We start from the raw sequence: 15,771 nt of genomic DNA, 5'->3' as shown, positions 1-15,771 counted from the left end.
ACACGTGAACCACAGACACAATATCAATAAAATAATGAGCCTTTTATTTAAAAACTAATCCTTTACAGATATTTTACTGGTAAATGTGAGTTTCTGACAGCTGAAGACTTTCTAAAACATAAAGTTTCTCATAATAATTCTGCTTGGGTGTTAATCTGTTCATGTTTCACTAACTTGTTTGTTAGTTTAGATCAAGATAAGCATCACATTTGTTTTTTAAAATAATACAGCAGCTCTGAAACCAGCAGACAGTTCTGGAGAACGGGATGTTAGGTAGTAATTTATGAAATCTCACTGTACTGAAGCAGAATAAAAATGTTAGAATATACTTCAGCTGGACCAATTTTTTTCTTTGTTATGAGTTAGCAATGTTTAACTTTGAACACTTTATGTATTAGTAAGTAAGTAATACTCACTAACTTATGTATTAGTATCTATAAAATAAATGGTACTACTGGGGGGAAACAGGACTAAGAGGACAGGAGGCAGACAGATAACAGAATTATAATTTATTCCACAAACCTAAAACAACTAAAGCATGGAATACAAAATTACAACAGTTTCTATTGATAAATGAAGCAAATAAGACAATAAAACAAGAATTGGCTTCACATACTGGGCAGGAGTGGTTAGGTAAGTGGGAACAGACTCTGTTCCTCCGGGGACGTTTTCCTGCATGTTTTAGATGTGTTCTTGCTTTAAAACATCTGCTTTAAATGGCTGACTTGTTGCCATGCTCCTAAAGAACCTGATGATTTGGTGAGGAGGTGATTAAACCATTTAAATCAGGTGTGTTGGAGCAGAAACACCTAAAACTTCCAGGACAGCGTCGCCTCGAGGCCGGGAGTCTGACACCCCTGATCTAACAGAATAAGGGAAACAGGAAGTCTAGGAGCACTGACAGAAAACAAAACAAAAAACAAAACAAAATTGCACAAAAAAGACAAAACCTGGTGGCTTTTTCACCAAAGTGAAGTTTAATAATGAAAGATGCTTGGTGTTTTTCAGACACCAAGCCCGTCTGAACAGGAGACACTAAGATAATTATTAATAACTGCAATGATGTCAAACAATGTGTGCAGCAGTTTTTATGTGGCTGATTGTATCAGTGAAAAGAATTATTACAGTTAAATCACAAAAATAAATCTCAATTTGTGGCCTAGTTCTGGTATTTTAATGCTAAAAAGCTAAGAACACAAGACTAAATGGAGAGTTTTAAATGCCTGCACAAAGACATATTTCTGATCAAAGTGGACTCATTTCTTTTCTGTCAGCTGATGTTTGACCCGGCTACAAGTTATATGGAAGGAGGGGATCACCTTAAATCAGGCCTTCCAAAGAGATCGGAGTTTCCTGACATAAAAATAAAATGTAACCCAATTCTCATTCTAAGAGTATTAAAGAAATAATCCAAGCTGGAGTTAATTCTCAAACTAGATTCGTCTACTAAAGGAAGTGGCAAATTGTTAAACACAGACTACCAGATGGTGCAAAATCAATGAATTGTATTAATATTTACAAAATATACAAGTTGATCAACAATTATTAAAGTCCAGAATGGTTCCCTAATCCAAGGAATCCAACAGTTCTTACTGATGTTGAGAGGAACAACAAAAGTTAAATCCAATTCTTTCTGAAGCGGCCAGTCCAGAGTGAAGATTTTATGGCCTGATGTCCTCAACCAAATCAGAAGAGCTTTCTTCAATGCCAGAAGTTGTGTTTTTTTTCCGGATCCGCTAGTGGGTTAGCTCGCCAGTCTGGTCACATAATACCAGACAATCCATGATTTATCCTGTAGTACACTCCTTAGACTAGGAATCTGCAACACACCTGGCCTGTATAAACAGGCCTAAATAATCAGTTCACATGTACATGCATTTTGTTATAGTTAACTAAATTTACCTAATAATCATGCAACTTATGTAAATTCAATTTCTTTTGCTTGTTTACACAACAGTAGTATTTTATTTAAGTTGGTAATATAATCAACTCAACAAGCTAGAAAAGCTAGTGCTGGCTTACCAGCTCCCAAACACGCACTCACCAGTTCCCTCTTGACAAACCGTGATCGTAACATTTAGCCGAATGTTCACATGTCTGTAAGTTAACAGAGGCGCACAATTGAAAGATACATAATAAACATTTGACAACTGCTTAGAAATAGACCAGATGCCTACCTGCACGTCAGGATCCGACAGCGTCTCCTGCCTAAGGTGCGCTCAGCAGCCATATAAGCCGTAGCTGTCAATTTAGGACGCTGACGTGCAGCTGTCACATGACGTCAAAATGACGATCACATGACGGTCACATAACGGCTTGTGTTGAATAAATTAAGGAAAGGAGGATTTAAATTAAATTTTTAAATAAAATAATTAAAATTAAATCTAACAAAATAGAAAATAAAGTAAATGAATTAAATCTAATATAGAAAAATTATCCTGGTTACAAAAAGATTAAAATTTAAATGACACATAGATCTTGATCAAAAGCCTTGTTTGGTTCATTTACGTAATGTGGTCAAAGTGGACGGAAGCTGGATTTGACGGAGGCTTGCAGCCGATACGTCTCTTCAAATAAAGCAGGCCACTTTGTCAGCCATCCTTCAGCTGGTGATTTACATGTTTGGTCCTGTTGAGCAAGCAGAACAAACAGTAAAGATAGGAATTAATAATTAAAACCAATCTTATTACTACAGGAGTACAATCCTGATTGTGACACAAGCAAAACAGGGCGTGATACTCAATCACACACAGCCCAAAATATTTACAGAAATTGCATTACTTCCTGCAACAATGAAGTTTAATTCAGTTTATTTAGTAAGCGCCAAGTCACAACTAAAGTCGTCTCAGGTCTCTCTAAGGAAGCAGCAGGTTGAGTTTAATCTTCACTTTGTCTCAGTCTCCCATCCTGAGCAGCAGGTTGGTGACAGTGGAAAGAAAAAACTCCCTTTTAACAGGAAGAAACCTCCAGAACCAGAACCAGGCTCAGGATGAGCGGCCATCTGCAATGTGGAGAAGCTGAAAATGAGTTGTTGAAGCTAAACGGAGCAGAAAACTAACCAGAAGGAGCAGAAGAAAAGCTTTAACTTGTCAATTAGTTTTAAAAATTAAAATGGTAAATTTCATACATTAAAACATGAACTCTAAGCCAACTATGATGATGTTCCACTTCTTAGTTGCCCTAGATGAAAGTGTAGATTGACCAAAAAGGTGATATTTGTTTAATCTGGAGGCTTCTAAAATTAAAGATGCATAAGATGATAAAAGTGCAGCGAGTTTGGGTTCGGCTACACGTCAGTGGATGTGGTTTGTAGCAGGGATGTCTTCCACCACAGAGCTACGCTGCAGCTGGGGGTGGAATGGGTCACACCGCTGCTCGGATCTGTTCTGCCTCCTCGCTCGGCTGACAGACCCAGTATGGAGAACTGGACCGTCCTGAGCTCAGAGGATGTGCACAAACATGCACAGCGTGCCAAAAATACAAATAAAGAGAGAAAACAAGCAGAACATTACAATAATAACACAAGTTATTAATGTTGTTTCTGCATGCAATGAACAAATGCATGCATACAGTGAGAAACAAACATAAAATCCTCTTATAATAAATAATCTGCTGATTAGTTTGTCTAATAAAAAGGATTATTTTTGCTTGAGACATGGTTTAACAACCTCTTTCTCGTTCAGTGGTTTCAGCTTGGTCATTTCTCCTGAGCTTTAAAGTTTCATCTGAACGGTTTCATTTCCACAACCGAGTCACAATAAATGATTAATTATCAGCTGGAGTCATGATACGTGGCAGCAGAAAAGCCTGAAAACGACAAAAGTACAGGAACTGGCTAAATCCCTCCATGCATTAATTAAACCAAATAAAACCTCTGCCAGCTTAGTGTGCTTTTTATTCATCCAGTGATGCAATTTCTATATAAATCAAAAGTGTTTTTATTATATCAATAACGGTTAGTGTCTGCGTTACAGCCCTGATGGAGGGATCATTTTAAACATTAGGAACTGATCACTGAAAAACTGGGACTTGTTACTTTACAAACGACTATTTAAGGTGAAAAAAGTAAGGTTTGGTGGTAAAGCTTCTTACCTTTTTGAACGTTTAACAACAATAAACACGAACATCACGGAACACTCTGGAAACGGAGCAGCAGGATGAAGAGACCTTTATTACAGTGGAACAGGTTGCCAGGTTTACTATTGATCCTTCTACTCGTACAAGAAGCGCATTCAGTGACTTTAACTAACAAAACAATTGAGTAAAGTGAAATATTTAACCGTGAAGAAATGTAAAGTTAGTTTTTACTCTTTGACGGACACTGTTATTCCGCTAGTCTGAGCTATATCAGCGTTAAAACAGGCACAGATGGTTTAAAACAGAGCAGGTGCAGTTTGCTGGGTGAAAACGCGTTTTTTTGTGGACCTGGCAGCTTCCGTAGCGGTCAGTGTACTCGACGCAAGCTCAAAATCATGGCGGACGAAGTTGAGCAGGTTTGTGTAGTTTGGTTCATTACACGCTTTTTTGAACACAACGTTGCTGCAATTGTCTGTTACGTGTAACTGCCGACTGTTCTCACATCTGTGAAATATTTAAAGGGGTTATTGTTTATTTTTGTTAACTACAAATGCCTTCTTAGCACGCGTGGGCCTGTGAAACCGGCTAGCCTGATTAGCCTAGCTAGCATGTAATGCTACTACCGTCAAAATTAAAAACTCGTGTTTTAAAGATTGTGCTTCTAACAGGTTAACTTTGTCTTTAGCAGTCTGTCATAATGATACGATATGCTCACATTTATTTTAGTTTAATTTGCAAAATATACCAAAGACATTGCAGTTTGACAGACAATTTCTGCACCAACATGCTTTAGCCAGAAAGTGATTGTGTCCTGGTAGTTCTGTGTAAACAAAATATAACAGACATAAGAATTAGATTAATAATAATATTTATAATGTGTACAGTACATGAACAGCATTTAAAAGAGATGTTTTAAAAACAAGATCAAATTCAGCTTCAGACATGTCCTCAGAAATGTTTTATCTTTGAGTTAATTTATGTATGACATGTAAAGATTACTGTATCCTGAAACAGTTGCTGTTTGAAAGCAAACAACAAAAAAGGTTGATTTATAGTATTTATTTCCTGGTCATTTGGAAGTGTTACAAGTGTGTTTATTTCTGCACAGAACAAACATCTATTTATCTTAATTACTCACTCTGTAACTGGACTTTTTGTTCCTCATTCTAAAATTAGAAACTTGTGAAATAAATACAGATGTAAATAAAATATGTTTTACGAAAAGTTGGGTTTAAAAGTGTTATTTTAGAAAAGATAAAGGAGACAAGAAAGACCCAATGTGTTGAATGTCGAACTGAAAATCTCCAGATGAGACATTTCCAAGCAGCAGAATCTAACTAATAGTAAGATAATGTCTTTTAACCACAGCTCATCAGAACGAAGGACAGTCGTTAAAGAACTACACTGCAAGAAATTAAATGTTCTCAGCTGTAAGTTGATGTCAAAATAATGACTTCTCTTGTGTGCGTTCTTTAGCAACCAGCTACCAACACGGTTGAGGAGCCGCTCGATCTGATCAGGCTCAGTCTGGATGAGAGGATCTACGTCAAGATGAGGAACGACCGGGAGCTCCGCGGCCGACTGCATGTACGTTACACCCACCTGGCAGGTTCAGGTCGTCATTTCTGTCATCTTATATGTGTTTGTCTGTGTCAGGCGTATGATCAGCACCTGAACATGATCCTGGGTGATGTGGAGGAGACAGTGACCACAGTGGAAATTGATGAGGAGACGTATGAAGAACTGTATAAGGTAGATTTTGTTTTTCTCCTCTTTTTGCGGCTCTGTTTCTACTCACGTAAAACCTGTTTTTGTTTTGGACTTTTAAAACGCAGGTTTTAACTTTCAGCACAATGAAGCAGTTAATCTGCATCAGCGAGGACAGATTCCTGTTAACTCTACTACCATGTATGTTAAAATTTTAAATGAAATGTGATCGAGGTAAATGATTCAAGTTACCGTATTTTCACGACCATAAGGCGCACCGTATTAAAAGGCGCAGTCTCAATTTTTGTGTGTCATTACTGTATTTAACACACACAAGGCGCACCTGATTAAAGGGCGCGGGTTTTAAATACCAGTACAATCTACATACACACTTCCCCCTTTAACGTTCTCATGGGGGGGCGTGGGCGTGGTGTTCATGGTGTTCTCTACTACGTCCGCCTTACAACAACACAGACAAGCATACAAGTGTGCGTATTTACCGTAAAAATAGAGCGGGAGCAAAATTGAGTTTGGTTGTGGTTTATTTAAGTATTGATTACAATGTACTAACATTTTATTAAACATCAATATGCGCAGGCATGGTAAAACACACGGGTAAAACAAATTTAAAAAAAGAGCTGGAGCAAAACTGAGTTTGGTATTCGCATTTTTTTTTACAGTGTGACTCACCGGGATGTCGAAGGTGAGCGGCACCTCGTCCATGTCAGTGATGTGGCTGGGCTGGATGTGTTTTTCGGTGATGTGTTTGCTGCAGTAGGAGCGGAAGATGACCAGCTTTTCGGTATAATCCGCTGGAAGTTTCTGCGCTACCGTAGTCCTGGTCCGGATGGAAAAATGGCACCGTTTCATGAAACGAAAGCACCAAGACGGACCTCCTTGGAAATGTTCAATTTTCATTTCTTCTGCTAGCGTTACTGCTTTTAGTCGAATTGTGACCGTTGAAACGCTTCTCCCACTTGATCTTTGCTCAATGATCCACTGCTCGAGTCTTTCCTCCAACTCGGGCCACCTCGCCTTATTTCCGCGGAAGCTCAGCTGCGTCTTCTTCACCTGTCGGAGCTCGTTTTTCAGCTTCCTCCACTTGCGAACCATGGATTCATTAATTTTAAATTCTCTCGCGGCTGCTCGATTTCCATGTTCCTCCGCGTAGCTGATGGCCTTCAGTTTAAGCTATGCTTCATAAGCGTGTCTCTTTGCCATTTTCAGAGTTGTTAAAACAACGATGTTCTGCATAACGCACATACCTGTTCTTATACGTACAGGTATATACAATCTACGCCCACACTTCCCCCTTTAACGTTCTCATGGTGTTCTCTACTACGTCCGCCTTACAACAACAACAACAACACACACACAGGGCACACTGTACTATAGGGTGCGCTGCACATTTTGAAGAAAATCTAAGACTTTTATGTGCGCCTTATGGTCGTGAAAATACGGTATGCTTTCATTAAAGATTCATCAGCTGCAGCGGCTTTTTGTTTGGAGGCCGATATAACTCTTGTTAACTTCTCAATTTTAAATAAAATAACCGAAGATCTATTTTGTGCATTTTAAGATTCCACATTTTCCTTTTCTATTTTTACTGTTTTGAATGGAAACAGCATTTAGTCAGTATTGGAAGAATAACACTCAGAGTAATTTAAACGTGTTCACTGTTTGTGTTTTTAGTCGACCAAGAGGAACATCCCCATGCTGTTTGTCAGAGGAGACGGCGTCGTCCTCGTAGCTCCACCCCTCAGGGTGGGCTAACCGACGGCGTGTTGCATCTGCACGACACAACCCCCTTTACAATGGACTCTTACGCCATCATCACCCTCGTAATGAACATCTGTTGTCTGCAAGGATTAAACATTTTGAGTAATAGAGCAAAGAAAGTGTGAAGAAACAGCAAGTTTTTTTTTTAATTTCGTTTGCTTGAATAAATTGTTGGACACATTTTGGGTTGTGGTTAAAATCTGACCACAGTGGATACCTAACTTTACTTTGTTCAGAGTAGAATTAAATGAATCTTTTTAGTTTTAATTCAGTGTTCTGGTGTCTGCAAAAATAAAACTAAGTTACTGCTGTTTTATTATGGTTTCAGGATGTATTATATAAGTATTAGCAGACATAAAGCAAAAAGGTTTCTTTTTTCTGATTTTTTTATTGATTTCCAACAAAAGCATTGAATCTTTTATTTTGAAATATGTGGGAAGTTTCTGTTTGATGTGATTTTTTTTTTATTAAGTCCTTTTATATTTTTAGTGTTTTGTGAGTAAATCATGCTCAGGTTTTCTTTTCATGTGGCTAAATAAAAAGTAGTGAATTGTGTGATTCTTGTCTAATTGTGTTCCTTTTCCTGAATGTGTGATTCGAAGACTCCCAGGAGCAGTTAGTCTTACAGTTAAACGTTAAATACATTTGCTTATATTAATCCATAATAATGTTTTAGTTGTCACTGTGTGTGTTTAAGATGCAAAATGTCACACAAAACATACTTTTCTCACACAGAGTCAACTAAATAAAAATCTGCTTTTAATGCATCAAAAAAAGCTGTGCTGCTGCATCTTAACCACAAGGTGGCAGTAAAGTGTTACCGTTACTTTTGAACAGTTAGTGAATTGTTCAAAGAAGGTAAGTCAATCAGCATCATACTGCTGGGAAGAAAAGAAAAAAATAATAGCTCATTCAACTTCTTTAGATGCTTATTTTTGAGTCACGAGTTCTTCGGCAGAAATCTAGTTTCCTTCCTGCTTCACAGGAGGGTGGTACACGTCCCGGGTCTTTCAGTGAACTGCATCCTGGACGGGTCACCGGTCTACTACACAGTCCAGTTTGGCAAACTGGACTGGATTTAATCTGTTTTCAGTAAGAGTGGCTTTCTCTTTGCTACTCTCCCATAAACAACAGCTGTTGTGTTTACAGGCTCTCCCATCTCACCTGCTGAAGCTTGGAACTCCTTCAGAGCGCTCCAAGGTGTTCACGCTCACTCAGATTAATGTGAGGACTGCCTGCTCTTGGTAGATTTAAACATAACCTATAATCCTTCCATTTTTGATGATAGATTTAACAGAACTCCTGGGGGTAAATACTGTAATCTGTGCTGTATAAACTCAATGAGTGGCACGGTGGAGCAGCAGTTAGAGGTGTCGCTTCCTAATGAGAAGATTGTAGGATTATTTCCTGAGCTGGGGCCTTTCTCCTGTGCACGAGTGGGTTTACTCTGGTTTCCTCCCACAGACCAAAGACATGCACGTCAGGTTAATTGGTAACTAAATTCTCTAGGTGTGAATGGTTGTTTGTCTCTGTGTCCCTGTGATGGACTTGCGAGCTGTCCAGGGTGTCCCCGCCTCTCGCACTAAGGACTGGAGATAGACACCAGCTCCCCACAACCCGGAAAGGAGAGGTGGGTAAAGAACATGGCTGGATGTGTAAAATGTTCTACAGGACATCACAGCTTGTGGTTTTATCCTGTTAATGTGTTCCTGTCTTCAGTACAGGACAAACTCACCAAAGTACGTTCTGCTGAGCACGGCTGAGTTACTGCTGACTTTTATACATATCAGCCAGGATCTGCCTCACATAAACATGAAGCTTTTTTATGATCCATTCCCAATCTGTATGCAGAGCAGTTGATAACATTTCAAATGTATTTGAGTATCCATGGTGGTGAAACGATGTCCTTCCAGATCCCTTAGATTTACTGACTGTTTGCTTTTAGTTGTCCCGGGGTCCGAGCTGGTTCATCGAGGTGGTCGGAAAACTGTGGAACAAACTGTCCCGACATCTCTGACAGGCTTTAACTCAGTGTTTATTAGAAGTCACCTTAAAACACATCTGTACACATCTGCACTCGATCGCTTTGAATTCAGCAGGAGCTGACATTGTTTAAAATCATTTTAATGTCTTATTGTTTGTGATTTATTATACTTTTCTTTTCTGGTGTTTGCTTGTATGATCTTTTGTGCTTTGTTGGTATTTTATGTACAGCACTTTAGCAAATAGCAGCTGTTTTTAAATGTTCTTTATAAAGAAATTTAAACTTGAACACGAGGCTCCGGAGCCACTCCTCACCTAACAAAACCCCAGCTCAAACTAAGAACGTTCAGTCTTGTAATGAGGAAGTTAGCAGCTACATTCATAAATGATTCATTGTTTGTTCTACAGACAGAAAGGTTCAGTGTTCGAACTCCCTGTTTCCACACAGAGATAACAGGCTAACAACACAGCAGAACTGCTGTCAAACGGTCTATATTTACAGCTAAACTACTTCATCCCCTAATATGGATTCACGTGTATAAATCTACATTTGTAGCAGTGGAAGGCGTCAACCCTGGGAGCAGAATGTCCCTGTTTGTTACCTCACCTTTCTGTTACTGACAAAAAGATATTTGGGTCATCTGGACACATTTCTCTTCTGCCTGCAGAGATTTATTTTCCCTTAGTCTTCTGAATCAGCTGTCATCACTTATTCCAGGAAAAGTAAAGGATAAAACGGAACTATTGTTACGTTTTAAAAAGATTAAAGTCCAGTTTTAATCTTAATATTCCCCTGGGCTTTGTTCGTGATGTTGCAGCACCTGGTGGACAAGACTGTCCTCTGATGTTGTCAGCCAGGTCTCTGAAGGGGTCCGAGAATAACTCCTGGATGACTTCACGCTTCACAAGCTTTCACACTTGTGTCAGAGACTTTTTGAGCTTTAATAAGTGGAGCTCTGATGTGATGAAGCTGCATTGCTCAGCGTTCACACTCAGCTGGAGAATGTCTGTGATGGATATTTAAATCTGGTGCCGTTACTTTGTCTCTTCTGCTTACTACAATACAAAGTCTCTAAACGCTGGGACTTTGTGTAAAATGTAAATAAAAACAGAATGAAATGATTTGCAAATCTCATAAACCTATATTTTATTCACAGAGGAACACAGTAAACATATCTAACTACAATTTTCTGGAAAAAAAAGTTTGATTTTATGGCAGCAACAGGAGCAACAAAAACCTGTAAAAGTAAGTGCAAATTAGAAACAGCTGCAGGAGCATTTTGCAACTAAATAAGTCAGTTGGCAGCAGCTCCGTAAGTGGTATAAAAAGGAACATTTTAGAGAAGAAGTAAAAATGGGCAGGGGTTCACCAGTCTATGAAAAACTGGGTCTAAATTCCAGAATAATGTTCCTCTGCAGATAATCAGGAAAACCGAAATCCTTTCATCTACCGTTCATTATATCATGAAAAGATTTCAAGAATTTGTAGAAACCTCTGAGGTCAAAGGTCAAGTCTGGTTCTGGTTCTGTTCTGCTCAGGAACACTGTCTGTGAACACAGTTCACCGTGCCGTCCACAAAGCTCTATCAGGCAGAGAAGAAGCCAGATGTCGTACTTCCTGTAGTTAGGATGCACTCACCCTCACCGCTGACACAGAAAACATTACATTAACATGGATTAATAACATATTGACATTTCTTTGCCTGACCCATATTTCAGTTAGCATGTGTGAACTCCACGACTTTAAATGTGACAATAGCTCCACTCAGATTTACTGGGCTTAAAGTCTGAAGCACCTGCACCTGTTTTCACTTTCATTTTTCACAGCTCTAAGCTCCTTGGACTGTAATAGTAATTTACAAACTAATCTCTTAATCTGCTTCTCAGAAACAAAGTGAGCATTCCTCCAAGTGTCGATCAGTTTGAGCACAATACAGGTGCGCCTTAAGCGGATGGAGGAGATTCAACAAATATTTTCCTGTGGCTCAGTTTGGCACAACTATAGAGGTGACTGTGATCCTTCTGTTTGTAACGTGCACGTAGCTACCACGAAGAAACCCGCTGGTCTGAGACTTTGATGTGGACAGGACATGCAGTAGAGCTTGGAGTGATACTGAAAACCTGACTGGACAAACTTACACTATCTGCTAGGCCTAATTTTTGTTTAATTTTTTAAATAACTATTAGCACAAAGATAAAAAGTAGCAGTTATGTCTTTGAGGTTTGAACCCTGACAAAAGCTGCTCTCACCACTGTCTGTAAACCTTTCCTTTGACCTTTGCTGCCACCTTTTTGTCACAAATAACTCCTGAAACTTTTCTCCATCCTGCCTGGACTCTTCCTCACCTCTTCACCACACTTCCTGTTTTCCTGGACAACAGGCCCTAAGCACTTGAAGTCTTGTCAGATTATCAATAAGAGAAATTCCTTAAACATCCCTAAAGCCTCCAAAATAAACCAATCTTCAGTTAAAAGTCAACCCGTCCATTTTCTTTACTCACTGTTTCCTTTCCAGGCTGCAGGGGAGCTGGTGTCCGTCTCCAGCTGTCATTGAGTGAGAGACAGGCTTCACCCTGGACAGATCACAAGTCCATCACAGGAACACATGGAAACAAACAAGACAAACTGTTCACCCTCTCACTCATACCTGAGGACAATTTAGAGTTTGCTTAAAGTCACCTGTGTCCGTTTTTTATGCTCTGATGCCCAAATCTTGACTAAAAATAATAAGAGAAATGAGACTTGGACTGATTTGTTGTATAATGAAGGACTGCAAGCAGAAATAACATCAGACATAGAGACACGTAGCCCACTGGGCATGCAAACGTACACACCCTCACTTGAGATGCCTTTTAGTCAGGCATGTGCTCCACATACACAAAAATAAATTGCATTGTTACTCTTAGCAGGATCAGGTGCAGGGCTCTGTGGGGCGGATGTGTCCTTGAATAGAAATAAAAAGAAAAACGCCATCTGACACATTTATTCTCCTCTTATGTGGAGGACAAAAACATCTCTGACCTCCTGCTTTCTGCAGCCATTTCACAGGTGTCAGCAGCTATGGAAGGACCTGATTATGATGCAGTTTTGAGACGAATAAGGTCCCTGCAAGGACAGTTTTTCCATAATACCATGAAGGAACTGTTGTTATTAAGGCACAGATGTGTAATGCTTATAGTCTGCAGAGCAGTGATTGGTGGATCAGGTGACAAGCTGGACATGAGATGGCACTGCTGCAGACAGGAGCAAAGATATCTTCTACTTCAGCCACTCACATATCACAGAGCCACATCTGTAACATCTGCACTGTTAAATAATGAGTTATAGAGAAGGGCTGCATTCATTTTGCTCAGTATTTTACTCTGATTGTTGGAGTTTGTCTTTATTTTGGGTAGGTTATTCTGTGGCAACTCCAGATAGTTTTATTTTGTTATTTTGGTCTTTGCCTCCATCTGATGTTACAATAAACTTCTTAGATGTGTTTCAGATAAATTGTAAATAAAAGGTTTTTGATGAAGTTCTAATGATGTCCTTATGATGGCCTCAGTGTTATGAACCTGTGATATTTTAATTAGTTTTATTAATCTGTTTTGTTGCCCTACAACCTGGAGTTTAACTGAGTTTTTAATTAGATTATGAGTAATAACTGTACAAAAAATACTTCAGATTAACAGTTAAATGGGGAAATAGTAAAACAAATTATACTAAAAAGTGATGCATGCATATATATTCCTTCCTGTTGCTTTAAACTCCCAACCATTAAATTCAGAAGCCACATGGATGGTTAATTAGGATCCTCCTGTGAGAGATCTATATGTAGCTACAGACATGGAAAATAGGCCGACCATGATGGAGAAAATGTCCTGTTGGATGTCTCCTGTCTGTCCTCAGTTTGTGTTTTGTTCATGTCCAGTCCGTCTGCTCCAAGCTGCTTGGTTGAAATTTATCTTCCATGCTTTCATCCACAAAAACTCTACATTGTTGCACACATGTTGTGCTTTTACACCATTCCTGTATCTGATAATGTTACAGGAGGCGTTGGTGCAGATCCTCAATCATCCGGGACGAGGAGAACCCTAAAGGTTTAAAAATCTGGACTTCTGTTCTGTCGTTAAAGATGTTTCACTTCCCACCCGGAGAGCTTCTTTAACTTAAACCTGAGAGTGCAGAGATTCAAGCTTTAAACTGCATGAGATGCTCCGTTAATGTGAACTAAATTCACATGCAGATTAATCTTACTCTCCTCCCTCCTAAAGGTTGTTGAGGTCTCAGAATGAAGGTGTGAATTAGAGGGAAACTGACTGGGTACCAGGCTTAGTGCTTCATTGTAAGTTTTTTATTGCACCAACACTTTGGGCACATGAGGCACTTATCTCTGCTCCTGTAAGACTCTATTGGCACTGCCTGCAGTTTCAGTCACTGCCAACAGATCAATATGACAAATCTACTCACAACCTGCCCTGCCTTGTAGCTGCAAATAAGTGAAAAACTGGAAATAAATCACCAAAAACCATTTTGAATTCTATTTCAAGAGTCAAAACAGCTGCAAAAGACAGCACAGAACCAAACAATACTCAGCAAGTTAAGTAATTAACATTATTTACCAGGAGGAGCTACTTTTAATATTTTCAGTCATTCTGTTTATTCTGTTGTGGTCCTGTTGCTTGTGATTCTTCTTATATCTTTTATTACCTTATGTGCTCCCCAACATTTCTGTTATTAATAGTTTGCAGCCTCATCAACTGTTTTATTCATGTTATAAAAAAGTTTGTTTTCTCCTCTGTGTTTTAGGTCTCCACGGTCTCCCTCGTGTTTTGGCTGGATTCGTTTTTCATTACAGATTTGTTGTACTTGATGAAGTTTGTGTGGGCCTGTAAAGATTTATCAGGCAACTTTGCGTGCGTATGACATTTTATACCTGAATATTTAGAGTCTGCATTGTTAGCTGAATCACATTTTCACGTCAGTTCGGTTCATTTTATTTTGCCAATTCATAACAGAAGTTATGTCACGGCACCATGCAAAACAAACAAACAGGTTGAATTAATCTGAAATGACATGCAGAACGGTTCAAAACAGATCCAGATTGTTGGAAACAGACTGTTACTATGGAGAGGAAGGGAGTGAAATCCTCCCCAGATTGCATTTCTCTCACATCCCTCTGAGTCAGTGTACATTTTGGATCACTGGAGTTAAAAGTGAGTCACGTCTCTGTTGCATGTGTTACCTAATGTGCTGCTTGGCGGAGAACACACGTGATCCCACTGCTGAATCTCTTCTGTCTGACTGCATTCTGGACGTTTCTGTTTGGGTGCATACAGGATGTTTGTGGCATGTGCTTTGCATGCGTGCATGAACAAAACGACAACAATTTGTACCTCAGATTAAAATAAAGAACAGCATGTTGCCTTTTCTGACACAAACCTTCAACTTCTTCTTTTCTTTCTTCATCAGTTAGTCATAAACATCTGTCTGCTTCTGAGGACTTTCTGTCAAACCATCATTTCCTCAGCAGCACAGGAAACCACCACTCAGCTGCACACTGGGTCATTAATAGATCCCCTCTGGTTTACAAATAAACAGCCGTGTTAAAGACATTAACGCAGGGAGCACTAATAAAACACATTACTCACAGATGTCCATGTGCTTTTAAATCAAAATACACAAAAACTGGTTTCAAATAAGACAAACAGGCAGTTTGAGCAGTCCTTATTTAGTTATGCAAGGTTTGCTCAATAAATAATTGACTATTGTCCATGAATATTTTCATTTAATGTATAAACGACAGGACAAACTTCACCCTGGACCAAATCTTTACCTTGCTTGAACTCTCCCTATCCACCATTTATTTCAAAAACAACAAAAAGGATTTACAGACAGAAACATAAATGTGCCATCGTTGTCAACATCTTCATGGAGGAAGTGGAAAGAAGAGCTCAAAACCATCACAAGTAAACAACACCAAGCTGCTGGTTCAGGCATGTGGGGCAAAATTGAGATTCATGAAGTTGAAAACGTCATCCAATACGTGAACTCTGTGCAGAAGAACATCAAGTTCACCAGAAAAGCACAAACTGCCCGAGGAATGTCCTGTGCAGACTGAAGATTGAAGTCTCAGCATTAAACTGGAAACCTCCACACCCCTGTATTTAATTACATTAACACTTTGACTCACATCATCCAGCACAAACTGTTTGTCATCAGAACCTGGTCCTGTCGGGCCGA

At 39.2% G+C, this 15,771-nt stretch overlaps 1 protein-coding gene and 1 long non-coding RNA gene across 3 annotated transcripts; one reads left to right on the top strand and one right to left on the bottom strand.

The window, feature by feature from the left end:
• Positions 1-492: 492 nt before the first annotated feature.
• LOC119616938 lies at positions 493-4,192 on the bottom strand. 2 transcript variants are annotated; one of them, XR_005233039.1, is made up of 4 exons: positions 4,093-4,192; positions 2,178-2,628; positions 2,045-2,097; positions 493-1,835 (listed from the first exon to the last, which is right to left on the bottom strand). It is a non-coding gene; the product is annotated as an uncharacterized LOC119616938 (long non-coding RNA). The 2 variants fall into 2 exon arrangements; XR_005233038.1 differs by having other exon boundaries at positions 2,045-2,628.
• Positions 4,193-4,432: 240 nt separating this feature from the next.
• Positions 4,433-8,118, top strand: lsm3 (LSM3 homolog, U6 small nuclear RNA and mRNA degradation associated). Its single transcript, XM_017429222.3, has 4 exons — positions 4,433-4,493; positions 5,554-5,664; positions 5,734-5,829; positions 7,477-8,118. Exons 1-4 carry the CDS (start codon positions 4,473-4,475, stop codon positions 7,555-7,557), a joined length of 309 nt encoding a protein of 102 aa, XP_017284711.1. The 5' UTR covers positions 4,433-4,472; the 3' UTR covers positions 7,558-8,118.
• The last annotated feature ends 7,653 nt before the right edge of the window (positions 8,119-15,771 follow it).

The sequence above is a fragment of the Kryptolebias marmoratus genome, linkage group LG4 (genome assembly GCF_001649575.2).
Source record: "Kryptolebias marmoratus isolate JLee-2015 linkage group LG4, ASM164957v2, whole genome shotgun sequence".
Classification (NCBI taxonomy): Eukaryota; Metazoa; Chordata; class Actinopteri; order Cyprinodontiformes; family Rivulidae; genus Kryptolebias; species Kryptolebias marmoratus.
Note: the sequence above shows the minus strand (reverse complement) of the source record. Positions and strands in the feature narration are given on the sequence as shown.

What these genes read in the sequence shown, in the direction of transcription:
- lsm3 (XM_017429222.3), top strand. Translation starts at nt 4,473, where the DNA reads ATGGCGGACGAAGTTGAGCAG. An exon ending in TGGCGGACGAAGTTGAGCAG is followed by an intron (nt 4,494 to 5,553) that starts GTTTGTGTAGTT and finishes TGCGTTCTTTAG; the next exon opens with CAACCAGCTACCAACACGGT. An exon ending in AGCTCCGCGGCCGACTGCAT is followed by an intron (nt 5,665 to 5,733) that starts GTACGTTACACC and finishes TGTCTGTGTCAG; the next exon opens with GCGTATGATCAGCACCTGAA.